The sequence below is a fragment of the Uloborus diversus genome, unplaced genomic scaffold (assembly GCF_026930045.1).
Source record: "Uloborus diversus isolate 005 unplaced genomic scaffold, Udiv.v.3.1 scaffold_471, whole genome shotgun sequence".
NCBI classification, from domain to species: Eukaryota; Metazoa; Arthropoda; class Arachnida; order Araneae; family Uloboridae; genus Uloborus; species Uloborus diversus.
In genome coordinates this window covers 31,685-47,876 of record NW_026558650.1, presented here as the reverse complement: position 1 = coordinate 47,876, position 16,192 = coordinate 31,685, and the positions used below count along the sequence as shown (strand labels likewise).

Below are 16,192 nucleotides of genomic sequence, written 5' to 3'. Positions count from 1 at the left end.
CTCCTTTTTGTTCCCATGTCCGCCACGGGAAAGTCGGGGACCTAACTTTCTGTCCTTGATAAAACCTTGATAAATCCTTGACACAACCTTATCCATGACTGCCGCAAATTCCATTAAATGTGCCTAACAAATCTTCTATTTGATATTGAATGGCAGATCTCAATCGTGTATGCTCACACGAAAGTACAAGATGCTCAATTAAATCCTTAAACACTAATTTCTTTTGCAGCTTTTGCACAGTGTAAAAGTCTACTTTGGCTACATGAAGTGTTCTGGTTGCATTTGTTTTCAACTGCCATTGCTTACGAGGAAAAATTGAAGTCCATCACTTTCTCGCATTTCCACGTTCGACTGGAAACCAGATCTGTGCGATAGGTTATTTGCTCGGGCAGCTGGGAAAGTAAAACCATGCATGTCCCGATTGGAACACCCCCGTGTCCAAATGATTGACGAAATAATTTTTGTTACGTGAAGAAAGAAGAAGTGTTTTTCAACTGGCTGTTCATTTTCTAGAGCATTCATGTAGACATCAGGGAGTTATTGGGTAAGGTTTAGGTATATCATTGGTACTACCAAATGATCGCAGCATCACTGTTCCTGCAAGCAAAAGGCTCTTACCATCATTTCATCCATCCAGTAACATCATTTTCCACCTTTTGGAATCTTTTAAAACTAAGAAACATCGAATTGAGCACAACCGTAAGTGACGAAATGATCGGTCGACAAGTAAAGTTTGAAAGAAACTAGGCTTTGTCAAGTTAAAAAATTAAGAAATTTTATTTGACCAAGCTATAACTACCCCTCCCCCCCCCCCCCAAAAAAAAAGAAAGAGTTTGAAAGCAAAACCAGGTTTAAGGAAATCTGCTTGATAAAATTCTCGATGTGGTTCATTTAAGTAACGTCATTATCGTATTCTAAGACAAAAACTTGGGAATTTATTTTATCATATCCTAATTGGACCATCCAAGTAGGATAAAACAATGGTCCATTAAAGAAAAACACACCATTTTTTTATGATGCTATCTATACCTAGTTACTACTGAGGCAACTCCTTTAACGTGCATGGGTCGTGATAGGCATCAACTAAACTCCAATCCTGGTGCAGTATTTGGGTGGGTTAGATTTTTAATTTAAACTTTCACAAAAAGTGAAAGAACCATTTAATAAAAAAGAAAAAAAAATCATTAAAAATACATTTTTGCATCATGCAGAATCAATCCTTTTTCGATGTAAACATTGCATCACGTTGGGACATCATTCGTGCGATCGGTCGAGATAACTCAGTCAAATGAATGAACTTTTGGGTGAACCGAGTCACCAGTTCATTGTATCTTATAACCGCGAGAGTTTTTTTTTAGATTGAGTTACTTTTTGATTGGCAACACATCTTTAACTTTCTTGCATTGGCAACACATCTTGTGTTTTGCATATTCTTAATTCAAAAGCCATGTGAAGACTTTAAATACTTTGGGCGATCTTTTTCGCTCTCTCTCTCACCTCTCGTAGCCGTTATGTGTTGCATGTTGTAATTTGTCGTTGTTTGTGATGTCTGCCAGTGCTCTTTACTCCTGACAGGTCGCGATAGTCTTCAACGTGATGTTAATTTAAACGTTCTAAAATGCCTTTAGGCTTATTTTGTATGTACGAAGATGCCTTATATTCCATGGAACCAGCATGCTCGTCAATTGAACTTTGTTTCGTTGTATCCTAGCGGCTAAAATATTAATTTTTCAAAATGTTTTTTAAATATTAATAAGGATGGTGTTCTACAACTTCAGCTATCTCTAAAGATTTTCCTTAAGGAAAACAGCTCCTCGTGTTTTTTTTATTTTCTTCAACTTCAGGCTGAGGACATGTTTTGCAGGTTCACTTCTACTAGCGGTGTAGTCATTCTAATCCCACTACACTTAATGCTCACAGAGTGTCTGCCAGACTTGGGGTTAATAGACTCGGTTTAGATGCTGCTGTCCCAATAGTGTCAGTGGTCCGATAGCGGTCGTCTTCCCCCACGCACGCGAAAATTTTGTCGACCTCGGTCGACGTCTTCGGTCGCCCCCGAGGCGGTCCATTACGTGAAATTCGTTCACTTGACCATTTTTCCAATACGTATTTTTCAAAATAACAAATTAGGAATCCTTAGTTCCAGCAGCGTAGAAAAGTATCCACATGTTGCTGATGGTACGTGTGCGAAAAGTTATATTGGTCCAGGTCGATCCAAAAGACCCACCCCCCTTTATCTGGACCAAATGCCCCCCAACCGGACTTAACGTTCCAGCGTCCGGACCAAATGCCCCCCTTCCCCCGTCCGGACCAAATGCTAAAAGAGAGTCCGTGTCGATTGAAGGAATCCCCCGCGGAGCAGGTAGGGAAGCATCACTTACTTACCTGCTCCGGACAAGGCGGGGGCCCCGGGCGGCGGCCCGCTGCCGCGGACGCCTGCTGGGGGGCGGCAGTCGAGGGCGGTGCGGCACCGAGCCGGCGGGCGCCTGGTACCGCTCGACCGGCCGCCTCACTCGCCGGTCGGAGACCGGCGCGAACTGCGGCACTGGCGGCGGTATCAGGCGCTGACGCCGGCGCGGAGCCACCGCGCCCCCGTCTCCAACGCCCACGCCAGCAGGACGCCGGGCGACAGGCAGGGCGAAATTGTCCGAGTACCCGGCCATGTCCGGGTCGACGTCCTCCTCGGGTGGCGGCGATGGGGACGTCAGCCGCTGCACGCGGCGGCGCTTCCGGCAGGGGATGCTGGAGGAGGAGGAGCGGGAGGAGGAGGAGCGGGAGGAGGAGGAGCTGGTGTCCCTGTTCCAGGTGCGCAGCGCCAGGAGGGGATCCACTGATGATGAGGACGATGAGGCCTCATCCCCGTCGACATCTGCGGAAGAGAAAGAAAATCATCAAAATCCAGTTTCCACGGCAACGGAGATGTTATCTCTTCATATTAAAGCAAGTAACTAAAATTTAAAATTTTAAACACTCCGACTGTTCCGCAACAGCAGAATTGAGAGCGAAAATTGAAAATTCTTTTAAAAGTCTATACTATTAAAAATCAATGACAAGTATTATATTTGTTAACAAATAGAAACTGGCAACATAAAAATTTTTAAATCATTGCTTTTAATATCTTTATCGGCAAAAGCAATGAATTCGGTTACTCATCGCTGATAAAGGCAAAGGCTTTTTTTTTTCTGAAAGAGCATGCTTAAAAACATAGGATCTGACCATTTTTTAAATAATTTATTAAGGTTTAATATTTTTAAAAAATGACTTAAATCGGTGCGCTTTCATTGTTTACACTTCTGCCGATGACATCACAAATGATGAAATGCCATTCAGTGTTGCCAGAGCAAAATATCTAATTCGCATCTTCACTCACCTGTATTGGCACCAATATGGTTGATAGTAAGCATAGAGCGCAATTTTTATTCGCTGCTTGATTATCATAACGTGGAAACGTAGCAGAAAGCTAAGCCAAAATGGATCATTTGTGACGTCATAAAGGCCACGCCTTGTTTGAAGAATCGGACATTTGAAAAAAGTAATTTAAAAAAAAAACTGTTGGGAAAATGAAAGTATTTTCTGGGTTCATGTCATTTTTTTTTTTGCTCATTCTATCCATTTCAATGACTGAAAGTAGTACTTTTGACTGAAGGAAACCACCCCGTTGTTATAAAATGCCTATCCCAAGGAAGAAAATTGGTTCCTGTCCATATTCCTATGCACTATATGGAGTTCTACACTCCGCTGGCATGGGGGGGATGACTAGAAATGGGTGCCAACATTTGAGGAAAAAGTGAAACTTTTTAATGATTGATTGAAAAAACTAAAAACAGGAGAAAATGGTAGAAAACGGGAAATCTAGTGATGGATGCAAAAACAGGAGTCTCCTGTTAAAAACAGCAGAGTTAGCAAGTATGGTATTGAGAGAGTTCAACAGTATATACATAAAATCAACCCGAGAATATTCAGATGTTACTGAAAATGAAGAGTTGCCTCAACTTACCAGGAAGGGGGACTTGCCTCAACCTCTCCCTTTCATCCAGGCGTGCCCTCAGGTCGGCATTCTCCTGCTCGATCCGGGCAAGTTCTGTCGAGAAAAGAAAATTATCAGACCCCCGAGATCGTATAGAACACTTGCAAACACACCCAGCGTTGCCTGGGTCAGTAATAACATTGAGAAAAATTTCATTATTTACTTTATTTTTAGCCGTTCACCCGCAATAATAAGACACCGAAGCATTAAAAAACTATTTTAAGTAGGGGAGCGTGGGGTAAAGTGAAATAGTGAAGCTCTACCCATCTGATAGTACTTTAACTATGTAGTACCACATGTAGTCTACTCCAGTCAGGAAAAAAATACCGCCGAAGATGAAAGTCGATGAAAGTCGTTGGTAATACAGACAATATTAAAAAATTGTTACTCATATTGTAATATTTTGTTGCAAGTCAAAAATTATTTTTGTTACTATAAAATGATAACGTTCTTGTTATTAGCATTTTAAATATCAATTGAGACCTCCTCATATTCAATGCAGTATTAGTTTAGTTAATATTAAGCTTATTTGTATTTTAAATGAATTTTACAATTAGTCCAGTACATGCGGGGAGAAGTGGATGGGGCACAGGGAAATAGTTTGTTTCATTTACTCATTCAATCCTTTAACATGAATCACTTATGTTTTTAATAATTAATTAATTCATTTGCGATCCTTCATTTATTAATTCACTAATTTATTTATTCATTCACTTATTTTCTTGTTCATTCCTTCTTTTCCTCGCTGATTTATTTTTCTTCATATACTACTTGATTTACTCAATTAATTGTTCGTTTATTGTATCATTATCTTATCATTTATTCATACAACATTTTATTTACTGATTCTTTTGATAAAAAATATGTGTTATAATCAAATACAAAATATTTTATGAGAAAAATATTTTATTTTTCACTTTGCCATATGAAAAAAAAAAGAGAAATTTTTCTTTTTTTTTAACGCTCAAATTTACTGCCAAAAATAAAAAATACTATTTCAACAAAAGTTTTATTATAAAATATAATGTTCATTCTTTGTGTACTGTAATTTTCAAAACAAATTTCGGGTTTGTTTATTTTGAAAAAACTCAGTCATCTTAGTCATTCCCTGCCCCACATTCCTCTACATTAGGCTGTTATTTTGGTAACCTCAAATTAAAATCAGTGACTCAACTGAACGCACTTTCAAATTATAAATTATTAAATTAACAGAATGGAAATATTTGAATTATGAAAAGTTAAAGTTAAATTATGCAATTTTTAATCACATAGTAATGGGTGAAAGTAAAATATGACCGTTTTCCCTGACATTCGTAAACCAGTTTCAAAGCACGTTCAGCTTTTCTATATTTTCCAGCATGGTTTTGCTTGGTGTTTAAATTTTAGTTTAACTTTGCTTTGTTTTCAATCTTGACACAATTCTTTAATAGTTTACAAAGCAATGGCAACAATGGAGGTCCTACATCAATGCCATGTTAAGCGACTGAATTTGTTTAGGTGCAAAAGAAAGTTTTCTTACGGGGAGTCTGTGGTCACTGGGGGGCGAACTTTCTGTAGCTTCATTCCTAGAAAAATTTTTAACAGCTATTGAAAAGCACAAAATGCTATACAGTAAGTTAGTCTCGTCAGGGTTTGCCTATGTATTTATGTTAATTGAGGAACAATAACGGGGAAAAAATTGAAAGTTTATAAAAAAAAGTGATAACAATCAACGAAGATGCTGATTACAATATCCGACTTTTTTAACGTGAGTTAACATACAAGTGTTCAAGGACTTCGTGATTCTGATAACATTGACCTTGATCACATTAAGCGGCGCCTACTGTATATGATATATCTATAGTAAAAAAACATACACACTTATATATTTTTTTTTTAATTCAATAAAAATAATGGAAAACCTTTGATTTAAAAAATCACTAGTTTTTAAATGAGTCGGGTAATAAAAGCCGAAAATCTTCCCACCCACAGCCGGGTTTGAACCCAAGACCCTAGGGTTGCTGGCTGAGAGCTTTGAGGACTGAGCTATTTGGTAAACAAAAGTTTGAGCTAATGATGCAACAAAAAATACCTCATGTTTATTATTGATTTAATTTCAATTTATTGCTGTTCACTTCTATCATTCATAGCATGATGTTATATATCCTGTAGCCTTCCTCAATGAAAGGACTATTCAACAGAAAAAGAATTTTTCTATTCGAACCAGTATTTCCAGAGATTAGCAAGTTCAAACAAACTCTTCCGCTTTACATTATTAGTATAGATTTTTCACTTGTTCAGGTCAAGTTATATCAGTTAATGGACAGGGAGCATGCTTGTATGTATTGCAAATTTTTTTTCTGCTGTACAGCCCATTCCAGTTTAGCCTTTAACACCTTTACTTTTGCTAATTTTCGTCCTGGATGCAAAAATGCTCAATATAAGGTGCAGAGCTAAGATATTAAAAGTTTGAAGCAAGAGAGAGAAAAAAATAGTAGTTCCCTCCAGAACTAAACAAGCCTACTTTCCTGTAAACCAATATCAACTTTCTAGTATCTGATCAATATTCTCAAAATTAGTTAAAATCGAAAATTATTTCAAACGTAACTTTTGAACATTTTAATCTGATTTCTAGAAATAAAATATACCTTGCTCACTGAAGAAAAAGATGCATAAAAAATTTTAAGAAACTAACAAATCAAGAAGTAGCACCTTTTAAACAAAGCAGCTAATACATTTTTTTTCATTAAAAAAATCTTTAATTGCTTGCAAAAAGAAAAAAAATGAATGAAAAATAATAAGCTCATTAAAAGAAATAAATTATGTCAAAAAAAATTGTTTTTCCCCTGTTTCCAAAATTAACTTTAATAATGAAAAAACGGATTTTCAAACTAAATAAAAAACTACAAAATATCAACTTAAAAGACATAATTTTCATTCCCCCCCCCCACCCCCCTGCCAAAAAATCGTCTGCTCAATCGTTATTTTTGTATTGCTACTTGTCTTTTGTTTGTCTATTCTTCGTTCAGTTATATTAATACTTTAGTTTCGTTAATATTTTTACAGTATTAAACTGTTTATTAATACTAATAAGATAGGTATAGAACTTATATTACATTTTAAGCTGAACATATATTTTTTACAGTATTAATATTATTTTCCCCTTAACCTCGACTTTTCCGGCATGCCGGAATGGACCGGGCAAGTGTTATTGAAAATCTAGTGACCCCCGAATTTCGTGGCACGTCGAATAATGCGGTAATCTGAGCGGGAAGGAAGATGAAACATTTGAGTGTGAGATCCACTTACGCTGGTCCCTGGCAGCCAGCTGCTCCTGGAGGTCCTTGATCAGGGTCTCATAAGACTCCAGTCGACTTTTACGGACCTTGAGAATGGGGTCGGATGGCCCTGAAAGTCAAAAGGAAAGGGTTCAAAACAGAACAGACAACCACCAAACATGGACATAGAGCAGGGTTCTAAAAGATCATGATATTTCTGAAAATATTCGATATTTTAATACCTAGCGGATATTTTTAATCAGCACAAACTAAATTAATAGTAAATGCACATCCTCAAATCACTCTTTACTTTACTAAATTGTTATTACAATATATAAACATAAAAGTGAGATTTCGTTCATTATTTATATCAAACATTTTCATCAATTTTATAATGGAGTTCATTTAGCATTAGCTGTTTTAGTTATTGTTCTTCTGTTAGCTACTTTTGCAGTTATATGATTTAGAAATGTATGCATTAGTCGGTGCGCAGTCATAAGATATTTTCTTTTTTCTGTCCAACGATTAATATTTAATCAGGCACTTTTAATCTAAATTAAAAATCTTAATTAAATACAAATCAAACTATCCAACATACCAAAATATCGGATATTTTCGAAAATATGATGTTTCTGAACCCTGGGTGGTACTGATGACAGTCATTTATTGTTGGATTATGTGCTGTCATGCGGTGAGGGAGGGGGAATAAGATAATGTCTCCAATTAACCGAGAACTCGGAATTCGTTCAACAGGTTGAAGATTCCTATCGCCTCCACTTCTAGAGATGCTCTTGTTCCGAACCAAGTTGAATGGGGGGAGAGAATGTTGCGGAAAATTAAAAATAGTCAATTTGCAATAACTCGAATCTAAAGGGACCGACGAAAAACTTCAGACTTATCGGAAGTTCGACTTACCACTCGTTTTGGTTTTCGACATTTTAATGTTAAAAATCATCGAATTATTTTTAATTAATATGTACATACAACAGACAAAATTATAGAACTTAAAAGTTTTTAAGCTCACTATGGCACAGTTTAATCAAAAATATCGAGAGAATAAACTCAAAAGCATGGTTTTGATTTTGATATTGCTGGAACCACTTGAATAGGGCTGATTCTACTTCAGGAAAGTCGCACATCTTCATTCATTTCGGATTCATGGATTCTACAGCTTTAGAAGTTTCTTTTTTTTTTTTTTTTTAATATCATTGACAGAGTTCTTGCCTAGACTCTTTAATAGTAAAGAAAACACACTCTGTCTCTCAGGAACTTATCAGCAAATGATCGAACTAAGGAAGGAAGGGGAATGTAGGTCTATAGCGCAGGAACTGCAAACGAAGATGAATTAATTTTTCTTACATAGTTTTTTGTTTGTTTGTTAGTTTTTTTTTTTTTCTTTTTCGTTCTTTCGAAATAAATTTGGAGCCATCTTTGAAAAAGCTTCAAGTTGAAGGAATTCATTTTGAGTTACCGTATTTTTCTGCATATTACCATTTGAGCAACTAAACTAAAAACGTGAAAAGGTAATTACTCTGAAGGCACAATCAAAATTAATCTGAAATATAATCTAAAATATAACGATTTCTTCTTGAAAACTGACCACCGATTACATGGAAAGGCTATTATCCGGTTTATAGCCGGAAACGGACATATCTATTAGTTTATAGGGATGTTGGTTGGTTTGTTTCAGACGTACACTTTTGCCTCTCTATTATTTAGCCTTAGTTTTTTAAAAATGAAAATTTGCTCTCAGCACCATTTTTTTGATGGCAAAAATTAATCTCGATCCGTGAATCCTGCTGTAAATATTGAGGTTCAATGCGTTGGTGATAAGGAAAAAAACACACAAACACAGATAATCCGTGGCAGCATATAATCCACACCTCATAAACTTTGCTTTTTTAGCAGATAATCTACGGATTATACGCAAGAAAATACGGTATTGAGAATAATTAGCGTGGAGTTAAAGACAAAGGGGTCGGAACTTGATAAAAACTTCGAGTTATAGTAATATTCGAGTTATCGCGAATTCACTGTATTTAGCCATAACATTCCTGTTTATTATTTTTGGAAAATTCTGTTTATTTAAGTGCAAAAGCAGAGAAAAGCAGGGGTGCTCATCCCCCTCCCCAAGTTCATATTGCGCAAAATTCCTCTCTCTCCCTCCATTTTTCCACAACCCTCTTTCCCTTATTTTTTAGCTCATTTTATTTATTTTTTTAATATTTTTTTTATTTATTTTTAATTATTATTATCATTATTGTTATTTTATTAGAAAAGTTCTGTTCTATGCTAATGACACACACACACAAACTAAATAAATAAATGAAATAAGTGCAAACAGAATAAAATAAAACAAAGTAATAAAATAAATATTATTAGTTAAGAAAATCAGTGAATTCAAATAATATATTTAGAAAAATAAATACCCCCCCCCCCCCCAAATTTTGATGGCGCAACTTGCAGCATAATCCCCCCCCCCCTGTGGGCATCTCTGGAGAAAAGGGACAGTGATCTATCAGGAAGAGGGAGGTCCAAACCCCTTTGAACACCCCCCCCCCATTAAAAAAATTTAGCCATTTACATACCTGCCCCATCCTCGTCCACTTCCCCTACCAAGTCTTCCACCGGATCGACTCGGCTCCTCTTGGGGGCTGGAGCTGAAAAAAGATAAAACAAAATAAGAATTACAAGTCAAAACAGGTAAAGTTGTTCAGAAATTAACGAACCTGTACTGGAGAGTGACCGAAAATACTAGCATATAAGTCAACCCCCTTACTTTTAAGAGAAAAATCGGGGGAAAAGTCGAAAACCCGCCTATAAGTCGAGTCTTCACTTTTGAAGAAAACGGGATCATTTTGCCGCAAATTTAGAATTTTTGAATTTAAACGCTAAAAAAGGAGGGAAAATGTAATGACCATCGTTATGTTAAAAAACGTCCGATTTTTGCTCTTTTGCATCAAAAGGACGTCGACTTTCGTGATCACGATTCTTGCAAAGGGTTCAATTTTGCTGTTACGATGGTTTTTACTGATTGCTCTTATTATAATTTCATATCAATAAAATTTTATGCTGTAGCCATATTATTTTTTTTTAAATGAGCAAAAATTCGTGAATTCGGCAATTCCTGCACTTTTTGCGTAGTCAGCCGTTTACTGTAATTATTTGTTCTTTATTTCATACTTAGACCATGTAAAATCATAGCGTATTTACTTCTTTATCGTCTGCCTTAAAGGAATGGACTAAAATCGGGAAAATGTTGACGTTTTCGAATGTTTTTCTAAGAAAAAATTGGCGAACATTTTCGGAAATTCTCTAACTTTAAACATCATTTTTGTAATAAATTTCTCGACTTATACGCAAGTATATACAGTGGAATAAATTGTTAATGAATGTTTAATAACACATTTGAACCTAATTCCTTTATGATTAATTAAATAACTAAAAGTAAAATCTCGTAATTTCCTTCCCTCATAAGTAAAGCTTTCTATAGGCGAAATATTGCTTGAAAATCTTTAACAACGAAAAAATTTAATAAATAGATTTTGTCACAAATGAATAATCAAAGAAACAATTCACTGTGAGAGTTAAGACATAATTATACAAAACCAAGAATAAAATCTTGTGTAACAATTTCCTCATAGTTATAGCTTTCCACAAAAAATATATAAATAAAAGTGAAATTAAAATCCAGTATTCTGAGCATAGAAAGCGCTTCGCAATATCTACAAATGAATCACAAGTCTGATGTACATTTCACAATTTTAATGACCAATGCATATTTTGTTGAATGATTTTAAAAAAAGTTACAGATCATCTAATAATTTACGTAATGTATCATAGCGAAGAATGATACGAACAGGACAAATGGGCTCTAAGGAAAAAAAAATTGTGTTTCATTGTAGACATTATTTCTCCTGTTTCTCACTAAAACTGTGCATGTATACATACAGAGGACAGAATTATATTCATCACTTCAATTAGAGAAAATTTTCAGTTTAAGTTTTAGCACATTTCATTTAATGTGTGTATGTACACATATGTGTTGACAATGTACAGAGGTGGCCAAAATTATAAGGACAGAAGAAAAAACCCCAAAACCTTGACTGCATTTGGTCAGAAAGTTCTGCTAGTTTTATGGCTCGAAACTAATGATAAAAGAAAGATTTTTAATTACTTTTATTGGAATTACATAGGAATCTCCTATTCATAGAATGAAGTTTGAATTTAAACATGCTTGTAATATGGACAAAATTATAAGGACAATTAGATTCGTGTGTACCAAAAATTAAAATTTGCTTGTTTTTTGTTTTGCATATTGCACTACATAAGGATATAAATGTTTAGTAAGCGACTGGGGAAGTCTCATTCTATCTTTAGTCATGTCGCTATGTACTAAATTTTGAGAATTTGAGAAAAGGAAAATGATTACAAGTCAGAAAGTCTGTTTCAGAAGGCAAAAACATCAGAAACTTTGTCATTCCATCCCTAAACTTCGAGGCCACCGATTACGCAGAGATTATTGCTTGGAGCTCGACAGAGTTATCTCCTCCACTTTTTCTTCGAAAAGTTACTAACAAAGACAATAACTTTCTCATTAAAACTGTAACTACATCAGACTTGTCTGTAAAATTGTTCCCCTGCCATTACGCATTCTGACGAAAGATGAGTGAAGATAGTGGCGGAGACTTCGCTTAAAAGTTTGCAAATTAAAATGAAGCGATGGCTACATAAGAGCAACATTGAAATCCAGAGATCAATTTATGCCAGAGTTTCCAAAAAAATGTGGATATAAATTAGGTTCAACAAGTATCACTTAAAACAATAAGACTTGTGCACTGGTTGGTAGAAATTTTGCATTGGTAGAAACATTTTATAATCTTCTATTACAGTCGAACTCACTTATAACAAGCGCAAAGGGGACCTTGATTATTGCTCAAAGTTGACCTTGATTATTGCTCAATGTTGACCTTGATTATTGCTCAAAGTTGACCTTGATTATTGCTAACAGTTGACCTTGATTAATGCTCCTCGTAAAAAGCGAGTGAGCTCCTGAAAAATACCATAAAAATTCCTCATGGTGGTTTTTTTTCTTCTTTCTTTTTAATCACTGTGTAGTACCTTTACCTAGCAGTACATGATGCATCGCTAACTTTGGTTGGCTTTATAATGGTAAAGAAAAGTGCAAAAAGGATAATCTGAGCTTGAAGTTAATATAAATTTTACGAATCACAAAAATATTGCTGGCGTTAAGCAGGGTTTGCTCGTTAAAAGCGAGTTTTGCTCCCATAGACTTAACATTGCCTCAGCCAAGTATTTCTGATTTCTTTGCTCGTTAAATCAGGGTTCGCTATAAGCGAGTTTGACTGTATCTGAAAATGGCTCATTACTATTAACAATGGGACTTCTTCAGGGTTAGATAGACGCTACCTTAAAAATAATGCCATTAATTAACACCATTACACTAACCCCCCAATGTACCATTACGCTAACTACCCAATGTATTGCACAAAGTATAAGAAAATTAGACACGTTATGAGCATCATTGTACAGTAAATTATTGCCCCCTCCCCCCACACCTAGTGGGGTTTTGGGGTACTCAAATGCATTTATTTCAAATTAAAAATTAATGTTTTATACATTTTTTTTTATCTTTATGACTGGGAGATTATTTAAGAGACTAGCCTAATCCCTCTGGTCTATGGGAAGGTATGCCACTTGCTAGCATAAACAATTTTAGGATAAATTGTATTTGTTTTGCAAAGCTGCCAACTTGGTAAGTCAACAACAAGAAATAGGTCAACAAACAAACAGGTCATTGGGTATGATAAGCATTTTTCTATTAAAACATGAAATAAGCATGATTGTAACAAAATCCAGGAAAAACGGTTCCCCGATATTCCCTGATTTAACTCCGAAAAAATCCCTGCTTTTACAATTGAGGCAGGGAGAAGCAAAGGGATGTGAGTGGATATTATAAAGCCAAACATAAATGAAGAGCTGTTTAATCTTACAACAAAATTAGCTGATTTACATACCCGCAGAAGCCTCCCGGATCCTCTTTCTCTTGTTCTTCTCAGCAAGAACTGAAAGCAGAAAAAAAAAAATTATAAGAATTACAACCTACAGTGAAACCTGTCTATAACTATTCTGTCTATAACAATAAACCTGTCTATAATACTACTTTATTGGTCCCAGCAAAATGGCAGCATAATTAATCAAACTGTCCATAACGATAACCTGTCTATAACAATATTTTTTTATGTCCCAACAGTAGGGTTGTGGTTATGGCCGGACAAAACCCATTTTGGTCATGCCACTGGCAAAAACCGGTTAAAAGCGGCCAAAACTGGATTCAACCAACATAGAGCTGACCAAAACTGTATTGTATAAAAGCACCCTAATATGCATTGTGTACACATACAGTTTGTATGCATAATATTGCAGATTTTATCAGGGTGGCGACAGGAACTATGAAAAAAGGTTCTCTGACTTTTCCCTGATTAAGTTCACCAAATTTCCCTGATTTACATTACCAATGATAATGGTTTTCTTTCTTTGCCCTACTTGAAATCCATTGTAGGTTTGTATAAAATGCAGTATTTTAAACGTTTTAAGTTGTGTAAAGTTGTTGAACTAAAGATATATTTTTAAAAAGATGCTACTTTTATAATAAAATGGTCGGGAAAAAACATATCAAATCAATTTTTTTGGAGAAAAAAAAACCTACAAAACAGTATAGTATTAATTTTTTCTACAATGGAAAGATTATAGAAAATTTAAAAAAAAAAAAAAAATACTGTACTATCAGAAACCACTTAGCATAAGAATTTTAAGAAACTATTAATATTTCTTAAAAACATATGGGTATTTATGATAGAACTAAAAAGTAATTGAAATTATTTTGAACTAAGTTTTCAAACAGTATAATAATTGTTGCAAGAATAACAAAAGTGAAAGATTAGAAGTAATGTAGTTATTCTTATACAACTTACTTGACATATTTATGTAAAACAGATGAAACCATCAAATCAAGAACATAGGATTTAATGAATGAATACAGCATATTAACAATAAAAAAATAAAGATGTCAGACCCCGAAGTGGTTTTTTGAGGGGAAAAAGTAGGAAATTAAGGAATCAAAAATTTAAAAAGTAGGAAAAGTAGGAAAAAAATCACTTAAAAAAGTGGGAAAAAATAGGAAGATTTAAGACTACACACACGTCAAGACGACTGACAATCATTAGTATGAAAAATAAACTGGTGGAAACAAAGATATTAATTACAAAAATATGAAAGTAAAATCCAAACAAAGAAACACCTTTCAACAATACAGTAATAAAAATTTTGAGTGTAAAAGAATAAAATGCAATATAGCGATTGCAAAAAAAAAATAATAATAATAATAAAACTACTATTTTGGAGCAATAAAACCATTTTTTAAAAGATTTGTTTTGTCAAAAACGAAATTCCTTTGAGCATCCATTTATCATTTCAAAATACTAGCACTTTCAGCTCCTGTTGTCGTAAACTATGATACAGAAGCAAAGCAAATATTAAATTAGTTTTAGTTAAAAATAATCAGCAGTTTGAATTCGAAAAAAAAGGAAAAGGACTGAAAATGCAGAATTAAAATAAATTTGTTTTTAAATATGGGACACAAAATTTGTAATAAAATAATTAAACTAAATAAATAACGAAATAAGTAAACTAAAGGGTTTGTACTATGTTATGTATTTTTAGCATTCAAAATACATTTTTGTTTCAGGCACGTCATTTATGGGGGTCAGTGGGGTCAATTCCCCCCCCCCCCTGGATTGGAAAATTAATGCTAAACTATACAAGTTTGTACGGTTTTTGTTGTTTTCAGATAAAATTTCCATTCAGTACACATCCTTCGCTAGCCACCTCCGGGGGGGGGGGAGTTATCAAAATGACGGGCCAGTTTTAATTTTAATCAAGCAATTAAAACGAATATTGTTTGAATGTATAGTAAGTTACCGCCCTATAGCCAGGGCTAAGGCAGAAATACATGAAATACACCGCCAGCTCAGTCAATTCATGCCGAGGACTGCAATTTTGTGCTTATTATCACTGATCAGCCCGGTATGGGAGTGACTGAGATGGAGGTGGAAAACCTCTTAAGGAATTGACTCCTCGGCTGGAAGTGACTGAACTAGCGGTGTATTTCATGTATTGTAGGTTCGATGATATTTACCTCCTTCTAGTTCCAAAATTTTGTCACGAAAAAAAAGGAAACATCCATGCACATGGTAAACATAACATTTTTATCAAAGACAAAGATCAGTTAATAATGTTTCTCTGTGCATATAAGGGAAGGCATGTAGTTTCTCTCAATCCTCACCATACAAAAATATTCATTTGGAAATTGTTCGCGAATTTGAGAGAGAGGGGGGAGCACCTGGCATCAAATGCCTGCTCTTTATCCCCCCTACCTTTGAACAGGCGTACTAAGTACAATAACTTACAGTAGATACGCCGCATCGGTATAATTGCGCACTCCGAAAAGAATAAGAGTCAGTCAAAAAAATTTTAAATGTTCAGAAATGCCACATTGCCATAAACACAGCACATGAAAATGATGAGCAACTCCTCGATATAGATGATATATCAGAGTAGAAAATACCCATTAAAAAGAAAAAAAATACATATTAGTTAGTAGCTCTACCTCCCCCCCCCCCCCCCCCCAAACTTTTAAAAATATGAAGAAATAAAAACAAAATATTGCGTTCAAATTGATTTCCGATTTTTCTCCAAAAATCGGGAACGTTTTGCCCATCCAGGTTTTGCTATGTTTTTTTTTTTTTTTTTTTGCAAATACACTCTTTGCAAGGAACGAAAATGAAATTTTATAAATTTTATAATCATGGAACAATAATCATACTTA

General features: G+C 35.0%; 1 protein-coding gene across 1 annotated transcript in view; it reads right to left on the bottom strand.

Moving 5' to 3' along the window:
- Positions 1 to 1,840: 1,840 nt before the first annotated feature.
- The window catches only part of LOC129233503 (histone-lysine N-methyltransferase SETD1A-like), a 29,355-nt gene continuing 15,003 nt past the window's right edge, over positions 1,841 to 16,192 (bottom strand). Inside the window, exons 4-9 of the mRNA XM_054867520.1 lie at positions 13,323 to 13,370; positions 9,873 to 9,944; positions 7,316 to 7,414; positions 3,998 to 4,081; positions 2,386 to 2,869; positions 1,841 to 1,901 (exon numbers count right to left, since the gene is read on the bottom strand). Coding sequence (XP_054723495.1) covers positions 1,841 to 1,901; positions 2,386 to 2,869; positions 3,998 to 4,081; positions 7,316 to 7,414; positions 9,873 to 9,944; positions 13,323 to 13,370 — 848 coding nt within the window. The remainder of the gene's footprint in view (positions 1,902 to 2,385; positions 2,870 to 3,997; positions 4,082 to 7,315; positions 7,415 to 9,872; positions 9,945 to 13,322; positions 13,371 to 16,192) is intronic.